Here is an 11790-nt window from a genome sequence, read left to right as displayed (position 1 = left end):
AACACTGATTAAGCATCTACTATGTGCCATGAAATAGAACTGAGCTATTGTGCTGAGCTCAAGGTCCAGAGAAAAATGAAATGTTTCTTTCCTTCTTTCATTACTTTCAACTCAATATAATTTAACATTTATTAAGTACCTACTACGTGTTAAGATATTGAGCTGAGCTATTGTGCTTAATTAAAGATAAAGAAAGACAAAATGAAATGGTCCCTTAAGAAGCTTACATTCTATTGAAAAGCTACAATTTGTATATGGATAAATAAAGTTAAAAAGGGTTTAAACTTTTTCCACTCTCAAATCCTTTTTGGCCTGAGAAATTATTAGACAACCCCGGATATATAAGTATATAAAATAGATATACAAACTCAACATTTACTGATAATAAATCACAAAGAAATTTATTTTAAAACAATTCTTTGACATACACATAATTTTACAATTTATTAAAAATGAAAAAAATTGCATAGTAATGAGATGAATTTTTATATAAAGAATTAAATCTTGGTGGAATATTTGATACCGCAGTACACAGAGCATTCAGAAACCTTTTACCAAAATTTAACAAAATTTTTTCAATCTCCTCCATATTCGGTTACTCATCCCATATGGGGTTGTGACCCATAAATTGATATAAAGTAATCTCAAAAAGGAGATAATAGATCCCAGAAGGTAGAGAATGCAAGTGTGTATCATCTCCATTTTACAAATAAGCACTAGTCTTAGAATCTGAAAACCTAAGTCCTTTCCCAAGCTCTACTGCTGATTCATTGCATGATCTTGAACAAATAAGTCACTTTTTTTCTCTGCCCTCCGATCCTCAGCTTTAAAATGGGACGACCTTTCTAGTCCTTTCCAACTCTGACATTCTGTGTTCAGAGGTTCCTTCTGATTGTAAAATTTTCATTTTCTATCTCTATGCAATTCACATGTATGTCATAGCATTATTTCCCTGATGTCATGGTCCTCTTCAAAACTGAAAGACAAAAAATAACAATACTTTCTATCAGAATATGCAATATTAAACAGAAAATTTTTTAATGATATTAATACGTTTTATTTTTGCTTTTATCTCATTTCTTTTTAAAAGATTTTTAATAGTATTTTATTTTTCCAAATACATGCAAAGATAGTTTTTAACGTTGCCCTTTGTAAAACCTTGTGTTCTAAATTTTTCTTCCTTCCTCCTCCCCCTTCCCAAAGACAGCAAGCAATCCAATATAGATTAAACATGTACAATTCTAAACATATTTCCATATTTGTCATATTGTACAAGGAAAGTCAGATCAAAAGGGAAGGAAAAGCTCAGGAAAGGAAAAAATAAACAAACAATAAAAACAAAAAAGATGAAAATACTATGCTTTGATCCATATTCAGTCTCCACAGTCCTCTCTCTACATGGAGATGGCTCTTTTCATCACAGCTTTTTTGGAATTGCCTTGAATCACTTCATTGTGAAGAGTCAAAGTAAATGGAAAAACTTTAAGGGAGCTACTTTTATTCTTTATAAAGAACAGCTTAAATTCAGTTTTGCTACTTTTATGACCTTGGCCAAGTCACTTAACTAGCTTTCTTCTATCTCAATTTCCTCTAAAGTGAAGGATTTGGACTAGACCTTTGAGGTCCCTTCCAGTTTTAAAGTGCGGTTCTTAGGATTGATCCGTTAGGAGTCACCCTAATCACCTCAGTCCCAATTGTCTTACTTAGCACCAGTCACATGCCCTTCCTCCAAAGGATTTGCCTGGGGAGGAAAACTCTGAACTGGGACATTTCAGTCTGAAGCCAAAATAAATGCATAACTAAGGAGAAATAACCCTACAGTGGCCCTAGTTCTGTGTCTCATTAGCGCCTTATCACTCCTTATCCACTTGGGATAGGCAGCTCTCTGGAGAGTTCAGTTTGAGTTATTTTGAATAAGCTTCAGGGCTGATGGGAACTGAGCTGAGCTGTTGAAGCTTTTAGTCAGACCTCTTACCAGGGTATGCCAGAGTAAGCAGAGGCTAATTCCTTCCCCTCAAATAGCTTCTAGTCTTTCCTGGAGCTTGTCAGTATCTGTCCCCTTTCTCCAAACCAGGAACATATTTAAATTTCCTGCCATAGGGACAATAAAACTTTAGGGGACAATCACCTAAGCACAAGTCTTACTATAACAAGCTATGAAAGCCCAGAGCTGATGGATGGTCACAGAAACTTACAGAATCATCTGTTAAGTTAGGGAGGAGCTGCAATCTGCTATAGTCATTGATACACACTCTGATTTTTGAAGTCTTGAAGATAATAGAGGCTCACATTTCTTAATGTAAGCTCTTCTTATATCACCACTGACATTGTTAAGATGAAGATTTAGGTAGAGAAGTGAAATGATATATCCAAGGTCACATAGCTTAGTACAACTTGAAGCTCAATAACAAATGTGGAAATAAGTTTAGAAGAATTGCACACATTTAACCTATATTGGGTTATTTGCTGTCTGGGGAAAAGGGGATTTGCTATAGGTGAAAGGGGAAGGAGAAAAATTTGGAAACCAAGATTTTGCAAAAGTGAGTATTGAAAACTATCTTTGCATGTATTTTGAAAAATAAAAAGTTATGATTATTTTTTTAAAAAGAAAAAAATAGGTGGCACAATGGATAGAGTACTCCTAAAGTCAGGAGGATCTGAGTTCAAATCTGGCCTCAGACAGTTAACATTTCCTAGCTATGTGACCCAGGGCAAGTCACTTAATCCCAATTGCTGAGGCAAAAAAAAAAAAAAGAAAAAAGAAAAAAGAAAAGAAAGAAAGAAAGAAAGAAAGGATGCCAACTTAAAGAATTTGAAGCTCAAACTTGAATTCAAGTCTTATAGCTCTCCAGTTTAGAGGTCTCTAGGCAAATGAGATAATAATCGCCTGTAATTTATATTTATATTATGTTGTTTTTTTTTTTTTTGTTTCTAAACAATTTACATATATCATCTCATTCTATCCTCACAATCTGGCCTGGTAGGTTCTGTGGTTATCCCCATTTTTATGGAATAAAGACACTGAGGTTCAGATATTAAAAGTTGCCCAAAATTATATATCTGGTAAATGTCTGCGGCAGGTTTAAAATTTGTCCTTCTGATATCACTACACTAGTCCTAGTCACTATACCACCTAGCTGTCTTAATGCCCAAGGAGCAAGAAGTCAGGACCTATGAGAAATCATCACCATCATCAACATCTAATTGAAATGAGGCCCTTATACCACTAAATTACTTTAGACACATCACTACTTCTCTGGACTTTATTTTCCCCATCTGCAAAATGGAGATTACACAACTTGCCCCACTCTTTCCCTCCTAAGGTGGCCATGAGAATCACATGATCATTGGATAATAGATTCCCCCTGGAAGGGATCTTATAGGACCTTCATTTTAAGGATGAGATAACAGATTCAGAGAAGTTAAGTAACTTTTTTCAGAGTCACACAGTTATTAAGTGTCTTAGGTGAGATCCAAATTTAGGACCTCATTCTAGTCCAATGCTTTATCCACTATCCCAAGCTGCTTCTCAGATGAGATAATGGAGTTGAAGCAGCTTTGGAAAGGAGAAGGCACTTACTGCATGTGGGTGAGGGATGGTTATATACATGAGCAATATAGATTTGTGGCTCAGGAAAAGGTAGATTTGAGTTCCCAGTCTACCTCACAGGACTGAGGATCCAGGGTCCGAGGGATGGTGGAGCTTTCCATTCTCCCTGTCTCTCTGGTTTTGTCTCAGAGTCCCTGTGAGAGGGAAGAAGTAGTGGGAGAAGACTGAGGAAGTTGGAGGAGGGAAGAGGAGGGGGGACTCTGAGTACTGCTAGGAGCTTGGGGCCTGGCGGCTGCTCAGCTGAAATTTTTCCAAGCTGAGAAAAAAAAAAAACACCCCACACTTCTCAGGCTTAAAATAGAGTTGCTGAGCAGAAAATGCCAAATGTAAAGCAAAGTCAGCAAGCAGCCTGACCCGACCTGACTGCCTCCATGCTAAATCCCTTTTAGCTCCAGGCTGTGCACAGGGCCAGGAGATGGGGTCCAATAACTCATCCCCATAAGTGGCTGTTGGTAGAGGCACAGGGAAAAGAAAAGAAATGTAGGGAAGGAAGGAGTTTTTGCAGAAGATATTGGAAAGTAAAACATCTTGAGTTTTATAGTTGGCAGAGACCTTAGAAGCTATTTAAGTCTGACTTCTTCATTTTACAGATAGGGAAACTGAGGCCCAAAGCGTTTATGTGACAACTAAAAGTATGTGGCAGAAAGTGATACAGACCCAGTTCTTTGACTTAAAAATCTAATCCTGTTTTTTTTTGTTTTGTTTTTGTTTTGTTTTGTTTTTGTTGTTGTTGTTGTTGTTTGTTTTTTGTTGTTTGTTTTTTATTTTGTTTTGTTTTGTTTTTAGTAGCCAGGGAGGCCATGTTCCTTCATTTAATTCCTGTTCTTCCATATCCCCCTTCTAAATCATGGGTACATCTATTTAGTCCTGATTATAATCCCAGAGAGCAGCTAGTTGGTACCATAGTGGGCAGAACTCTGGGCCTGGAGTCAGACTAGCTGTATGATCTTGGGCAAATCACTTAACTCTATTTGCCTCAGTTTTCTGATCTGTAAAATGAGCTAGAGAAGGAAATGGCAAACTGCTTTAGTATCTTTACTGAGAAAACCCCAAACAGGGTTCACAAAAAGTTGCATATGACTGAAAACGACTGAACAGCAGAATCCCTGAACATATAACTTGCTCTTACAGTTGAATTTAATTCATAGTCACACTGAACCCTTTGGCTCTATTAGAGACCCTTCTTTCCCCTATACCATATGACATCTATTTTACATTGGTAAGGTGTACATCCTGACCAAATACCCCTTCTTCTTAAATGGGAGCTTCCTTTTCTCATTTCCATCAGTAAATATCAGTGGGGATCCCCCTAATTTTTTAAGCTCTGAATGTTTCCTAACCAGGGCTTCAGGATCTGAGCCAGGGCTCAGCCACTTTTCCAGCCTGGCAAAGGATACACTGTGAATCTGGCTGGGATTCTCTGAAGGGAGGACTGGGTAATACACTTTACAGCTACAGAACAATTACATTTCCCTTAAGGAAGCTCTAAGGGAGGCAGAGAGTTCCTAGAGGCCTTCAAAGAAAGGGCAGATGGCCACTTATTAAGATGTTGTAAATAGAGTTTATGTTCAGGATCAGAGAGGTCTAGGCATTCTGGGATGCCGAAGTCCTGGGTTCTAAACATGGCTCTTTGGACAAGTCAATTACCCTCTTTGAGACTCAGTTGCTCATTTGTAAAGGAGAAGATGGAATGACTTAATTTCTAAGACACTTTCCAGACTTAAACCAGAAGAGATCTAATGATTTTGGCATCATTCATTTAGGAAGTAATTATTAAATGTACATTGTCTTAGCCACTGTGCTAGGCACTAGGGATATAAATAGACAGTGTCTGCTCTTAAGGAGCTTACATGTTATTGGGAAAGGGGAAGTAGCATGAACACACATAGATAAATATAAAATATATAGAAAATAAATTCATAGGAATAGGGGAGGGAAGGACAGCTAGGTGGCACAGTGCATAGAGAGGATGTGAGTTCAAATTCAGCGTCAGATACTTTATTAGCTTGTGATTGGGCAAGTCATTAAACTCTGTCTGAAAGAAAGAAAGGAAAAAAGAAAGAAAAAAGAAGGGATGGAGGGAGGAAAGGAAGGAAGGAGGGAAGGAAAGAAAGAAGAAAGGAAGGAAGAACCAACAACAAATGTAGGGATCACAATAGGCCTCTTCTGGCACTTGAACTAAGCTTTGAAAGGGCTTAAGCATTTCACTAAGCAGAGGTGTCAAGGAAGTATCTTTTTTCCTTCCTTTCTTTTTTTACATTTATTTTTTTCTCTATTATGATAAACCAAAAATTTAACTTTTTTTTTCAAATTTTGAATTCTAAATTCTCTTTTTCCCTCTTTCCTCTCCCCCCTCCTTGAGAAGGTAAGCAATTTAAGGAAAGGCATTACAGGGATCAGGAGACAGCCTGCGCAAAAAAGCACAGGAATGAGAGATAGAGTGGCCCATCTGAGGAAGGGCAGGTAGGCCAACCTGACTGGAATCTAGAATAACACAAAGTAGGTCGAAGGCAGATCATAAGAGTTTTGAATGTCAGATAAAGGGGTTTGTATTTTATTCAAAAGATAATTGCTGCATTCAGTTTCAGGGAGGGGAGAGGGAAGAGAAGGAGGGAGGGATGGAATTTGGAACTCAAAATTTTTTTTTTAATGTTAAAAATTGTTTTGATGTATAATTGGAAAAAAATGAAAAACATTTTTTAAAAGGATAATTGGGAGTCACTGGAACTTCTTGAGCAGGGGACTGACATTATTAGACCTCTGCTATGGCAATATCATTTTAGAAGTTTGATAGTTTGGAAACAGGAGGATCTTAAAGCAGGGAGACCAGTCATTTAAGTAAGAAGAAATAAGAACATAAACAAGGATCACTGTGGTGTGAAAACAGAGAAGAGATGGATGAAAGACAGAACCAAGTATATTGATGCATAATTTCTAGAGCTGTGAATTGGTCCAGCCAATTTGGAAAGCAACTTGGAATTGTGTCCAAAAAATCAATTAAACTGGGCATGCCCTTTGACCTGGCAATACCACTACTGGTTTTGTGCCCCCAGAAGAGATCAAATGTGTATTACATATTTAATAGCAGCTCTTTTTCTGGTAGAAAAGAATTGGAAACCAGAATTTGTTTGGCCATTTCCCAACTGATGGAGAATTGACTGAACAAAGTATGGTATTAGAATGTAATGGAACATTATTGTACTGTAAGAAAAGATGAAGATAATGGTTTCGGAGAAACATAGGAAAACTAGAATGAAGAGATGTAGAGAAAAGTGAGCAGAACTAGAAGGATACTTATACAACTAAAATATTATCGACAATTTAGGAATTCTGATCAACACACTGGTCAATCATGATGCCAGAAGCATGCTACCCATCTCCTGATAAAGTACAGATTGAGGTGCACATGTATGCACGTGCACACACACACATACACACACACACACACACACACAAACACAATTGTACAAGGCCAACATAGAAATTTGTTTTGTTTGACTATCAATGTTTGCAATAAAGGTTTTACTTTTCTTTCTTTCTCAGTTTGGGTATAGTGAAAGGAAGAGAAGGCAGATCTTCATTGAAAATAATAGTATAAAAAGACATATGGTATTAGTAGAGTTGTTAAGACAACTGATTGAGGGAAAATGAAGGTTGGATGAATGGGAGAATGGTGGTGCTCTCAACAAAAATAGAAAAGTTAGGAACAGGGGAAAGTTTTTGAGGGAAAATAATAAATACTGTTTTGGATATGATGTTTAAAGAACAATATCTAGTAAGCACTTAAATTTTTTTTTTATTTTTTTTTTTGCTGACTGATAACCTGTTAGAAAAATCTAATAGGTGATTTGAATTCGAGGTTAGGAGGGAAACTAGGGCTGGATATTTATCGATCGATACATATATGTATACATTTATATGAATATAAATTTATTTACATATGTAACTACATAAAACAATCGCTAGTATGTATATAATTTTTTAAGGCTTGCACATGTTTTTACATTCATTATCTCATTTTTTTCTGGGAATTATCATGCTTAGAGATGATACCTGGGTTTTTGGAAGCTTTTGTAATCACTAAGAGATAGATAGCTATAGCTAGAAAGATCAGTCATTTATTATGTGTCAGGCATTGCGCTAATATTGGGGATGCAAAATCAAAACAAGAATCTCATGAAACTTACATTTTAATGAGGAAGACAACCCATATAGGATAGCAGGGAAAAGGGCTTAAAAGACATGTCTGCTTGTGAGAGAAAGGCTCCACAGCCAAAATAAGACCTAGGACAAAGTCCTGAAGTAGATCTATACAAAGGGGGGTGGAATATGGGTGATGAATCAACAAAGAAGACTAGAATGGCCAGGAAGGCTGGAGAAACAAGAGAGAGCAGTGTGTCAGGAAGACCCAGAGAAAAGGTAATCCTGTAGGGGTGGTCAGCAGTGTCATATTGCGCAGAGAAGTTAAGAAGGCTGAAGACTGAGAAGACTGCTATTTGAATTTGGCAACCAAAAGATCACTGGTAACTTTAGAGAGAAAAACTTCCGATGACTGGTGAAATGTGGTGCCAGATTGCAAAGGGTTCTAATAAGAGAAAGGAGAGAAAGAGGAGGCAAGGAATGTAGCTAGCCTTTTTTCTATAATTTTGGTTGTGCCAGATAATGGAATAAATAATAAGCAATAACTTAAATAGTGACTTAAAGATCAGACGAAGTTTTTTGAGGACGTTGGCGATTTGGCCATGTTTGTAGGCAGCAGAAGGAACCCGTAGATAAGGAGAGATTGAAAATTATTGGGAAGGGGATGGGGTGGGGGCGGAGGAGCTGGGTAAGTTACGAGAGGAAGGAGAGAGAATGGGATAAATCGCAGAAGTAGAACGGTTGCCTTGAATTGCTCTTTTTCCTTCCCCACCCGCTGAAGCTGGCATAGGGACCATATGGTCCAGCCCAGGAGAAAGTTGGAGGGACTTAGCAGATGGGAGAATGAATACGAACTTGCCAGATGTCTCAGTTTGAGGAAGAATTAGTTCCGAGGTGATGACCTTAAGGAGCTGAAAACTGACTTGTGAGGAGATGACAATGATGACTGAATCAAAAGAAACTACCTCTCTCCCCCATTCTGCCAGCCGGGAAGGTATCAGCTCAGCCTTCCCACCTAGAGCCGCCCTCGCCTACAGCTCAGTCTGGTGAGCCGTGAAAGGTGCTGAGCCGCCGGACTTCGTTCCCATCTCCGGACTCTCCGTTTAACTGTCCCCGCCCCCGTGCCTGCAAGGGGGTCAGGAGACCTGAGTTCTAGCCCAGACCTAACCTTTCAGGTGACATTGGACAAGTCCCTTCCCACCCACTCCTCTTCTGGGGCTCTCTCCTTCTCTGTAGAAATAGGGGATTGGGCTCTGAAGTCCCTTCCAGTTTTTCTACTTCATACAATCTCCAGCTAACTGGGTCTGGGAGCAGCTGGAGAGGGGAGGAGCGAGCAGCTGGGGGAATAGCCAGTAGAACGCAGACCCGGGAACAGCCCCGCCTCGGAGATAGCTGCGGCGGTCGCGGGAGACGCTCCTGCGGATTCGGCTCCGGGAGGACGCGGTGCTAGCTTCTGCGCTTCGGCGCTGCCGTCGGGGTTCGGACTGTGGACGGCCGCCGAGCAGAGGCTCGGCCGGCGGGAGCAGAGAGCTACGGACCGCTCACTGGGCGGCAGGCTAGAAGCGGGGACCCATCCCCGTAGCCTGACTATTCCAACAAAGCGGAGGGGTGGCTAGGGGCGGCAGTGTGATTGTGAGGGGCGCAGAGACCCCGCCCCCCGGCCATGAGACTGTCCCAGTGAGAGGGTCCTTCCTTGTGGTCTGGGGCCCAGGCTTAGCTCGCCATGAAGCGGCAGAACGTGCGCACCGCGTCGCTCATCCTCTGCACCTTCTCCTACCTGCTGGTGGGCGCCGCGGTGTTCGACGCGCTCGAGTCGGAGACGGAGAGCGCCCGGAAGCGGCTCCTGGAGCAGAAGCGAAGCGAGTTTCGCAGGAAATATCGCTTCTCAGCCGAGGACTACCGCGAGCTGGAGCGCCTGGTGCTGCAGGCGGAGCCGCACCGGGCCGGCCGCCAGTGGAAGTTCGCCGGGTCCTTCTACTTCGCCATCACAGTCATTACCACCATCGGTGAGCGCGGCCCCGCAGTCCCTGCTGGGAGGCCTGGTCCCTCTCCCCACCCTCAGGAGCCCGGCGAAAACCGCCGGAGCAGGAGTGCGGGGGGAGGGGGGCGTTGACCGAGTGTCAAACTGTGCACACTGGTTTAACGCAGAGTCTGAAAACGGGGTTTGAATGCCATCTCTATCACTTAGCAGTCATTTCCAGTCTGAATCTAAAATCTCCTTAAAATGAAGGGACTACACTAAGTGAACACCAAGTTTCCTATAAGGGTCAAATACCATGGCTTCTGTATGAGTGGGTTGGTGGTGTGTGTGTGTGTGTGTGTGTGTGTGTGTGTGTGTTTGAGGGGGGGAGTTTCCAGACCCCTTACACTTTTTCAATATGCTTTCTTCTTTTTCTCCTAGCTTCTTTCCTTTTACTGGACTAAGGCTGGGCATCTTTGTAACTTTATTGTTATGGAAAACAGGGAAGCCCAATTTAGTCCAAGATGAAGACACAGTCACTTGGGGAAGTTGACTTGGATGAAGTGGGTAGTGGGAGGTGGAAGACTTTCATTAGAACTCAACAAGGGAGTGGGCACTTTCCTTCCAAATACCTTCAGTCCTGGAAGTCATGTCTCCTCTTGCCTCCCCTCCAATCTATAGCTTGGAGAAAGTCTCCTTTTAAGGGCAGTCCCCGATGGAGCCTCGGATTCGGCTTTGGACCTCAGCAGTAAAGAGAGAACAACTACGATCTTTCCTCCTTTCCGAGCCCTTTCCCTCCTCCAGCCCTCAGATGCACTATGTCATTCTGTTTTCCCTTTCTTCTCTCTGAGATCAAAAATGTTTCTGAGGATTTGGACTCTGGAAAGTTGTTCTTGAAACCCAGAACAGAATAATAGGATACCAGGAATACGATCTATTCCAAACCCCTATTTTTACAAATAAGGAAACTGAACACAAAGAGGAGAAATAACTTATTTTATCAAATAAGTGGCAACAACTGGATTGTGAATCAAGCAAAGTCTTCTGATTTTAACTTCAGAGCTTTTTCCACCTAAGACTTAACTGCAAGTTAACTTTGCTTGTCCATTCCAAGCCCTGAGGGCCTAGTTCTGGTCATTGGCTTTCCTCTTCACTGCTTTATCTACATCTAAGTTCTCTCTCTCTCTCTCTCTCTCTCTCTCTCTCTCTCTCTCTCTCTCTCTCTCTCTCTCTCTCTCTCTCTCTCCTTCCTTCCCTCTTCCTCCCTGCCTCTCTCTCCCTCCCTTTCTTTCTCTCTCTTTCCCTCCCTCCCTCTCCCTCTTTTCTTTCTCTCTCTTTTTCTCCCTCTCCCTCTTCCTCCTCCTTCCCTTCCTCCCCCCTCACTCTCCCCTCCTTCCTTCCCTCTTCCTCCCTGCCTCTCTCTCTCCCTCCTTCCTTCCCTCTTCCTCCCTGCCTCTCTCCCTCCCTCCCTCCCTCCTTTCTTCCTCCCTGCCTCTCTCTCTCCCTGTCTCCCTCCCTCCCTTTCCCCCCTCCCCCTCTTCCTCCTCTTTCCCTCCCTCTCTCCCTCCTCCCCCTCTCTCTCCTCTTCTGTCTCCCTCTCTCTCCCTCCCTCCCCCTTCTGTATGCCTCTCAAATAATAGGGCCTAACTAGGGTCATAGAAAAGAGATAGATGGAAAATGGCCCAGATGAAATGAGAGGAATGCTCTCTCTTACCTCAGAGGGGACACTGAACATTTGCTAGCATTCCTGTTGGCGTCTGGCCTCTCCTAGGACTCTGTCTCATTGAGAATCAGCTTCCAGGCCAAAGGATCCTTCAAGGAATGAGTGTTCACAGATCTTGTTTTCTCTGTAGAATGAGGAGGGGGTGAAATGGTGTGGAAAGGAGACCAGAATTGTGTGAGGTTATATTTATGAGGAAGCACCACTACTGCCTGTCTATTTGTATTCTTATAGCTTCCATCTTACACTTTTCTGGGTTCAATCCATCATGTCTCCCAGTCAGGTCTTACGCCTTCCCAATTAAACTCAATTAAACTGTATTAAGTTCCTACTTTGCTCGGGACCCTAGGTTACATGTTG

General features: G+C 41.7%; 1 protein-coding gene and 1 long non-coding RNA gene across 2 annotated transcripts in view; one reads left to right on the top strand and one right to left on the bottom strand.

Moving 5' to 3' along the window:
* Positions 1 to 385: 385 nt before the first annotated feature.
* Positions 386 to 8835, bottom strand: LOC141555550 (uncharacterized). Its single transcript, XR_012486252.1, has 2 exons — positions 8610 to 8835; positions 386 to 976 (listed from the first exon to the last, which is right to left on the bottom strand). It is a non-coding gene; the product is annotated as an uncharacterized LOC141555550 (long non-coding RNA).
* A 342-nt stretch (positions 8836 to 9177) lies between these two features.
* KCNK15 (potassium two pore domain channel subfamily K member 15) overlaps positions 9178 to 11790 on the top strand; it is a 4089-nt gene continuing 1476 nt past the window's right edge. The window contains exon 1 of the mRNA XM_074285059.1: positions 9178 to 9756. Within this exon, the coding sequence (XP_074141160.1) occupies positions 9474 to 9756 (283 nt within the window). The 5' untranslated portion in view covers positions 9178 to 9473. The remainder of the gene's footprint in view (positions 9757 to 11790) is intronic.

The sequence above is a fragment of the Sminthopsis crassicaudata genome, chromosome 2 (genome assembly GCF_048593235.1).
Source record: "Sminthopsis crassicaudata isolate SCR6 chromosome 2, ASM4859323v1, whole genome shotgun sequence".
Lineage (NCBI taxonomy): Eukaryota > Metazoa > Chordata > Mammalia > Dasyuromorphia > Dasyuridae > Sminthopsis > Sminthopsis crassicaudata.
The sequence above is the reverse complement of the archived record's forward strand: the minus strand, read 5'-3'. Positions and strand labels throughout refer to the sequence as shown.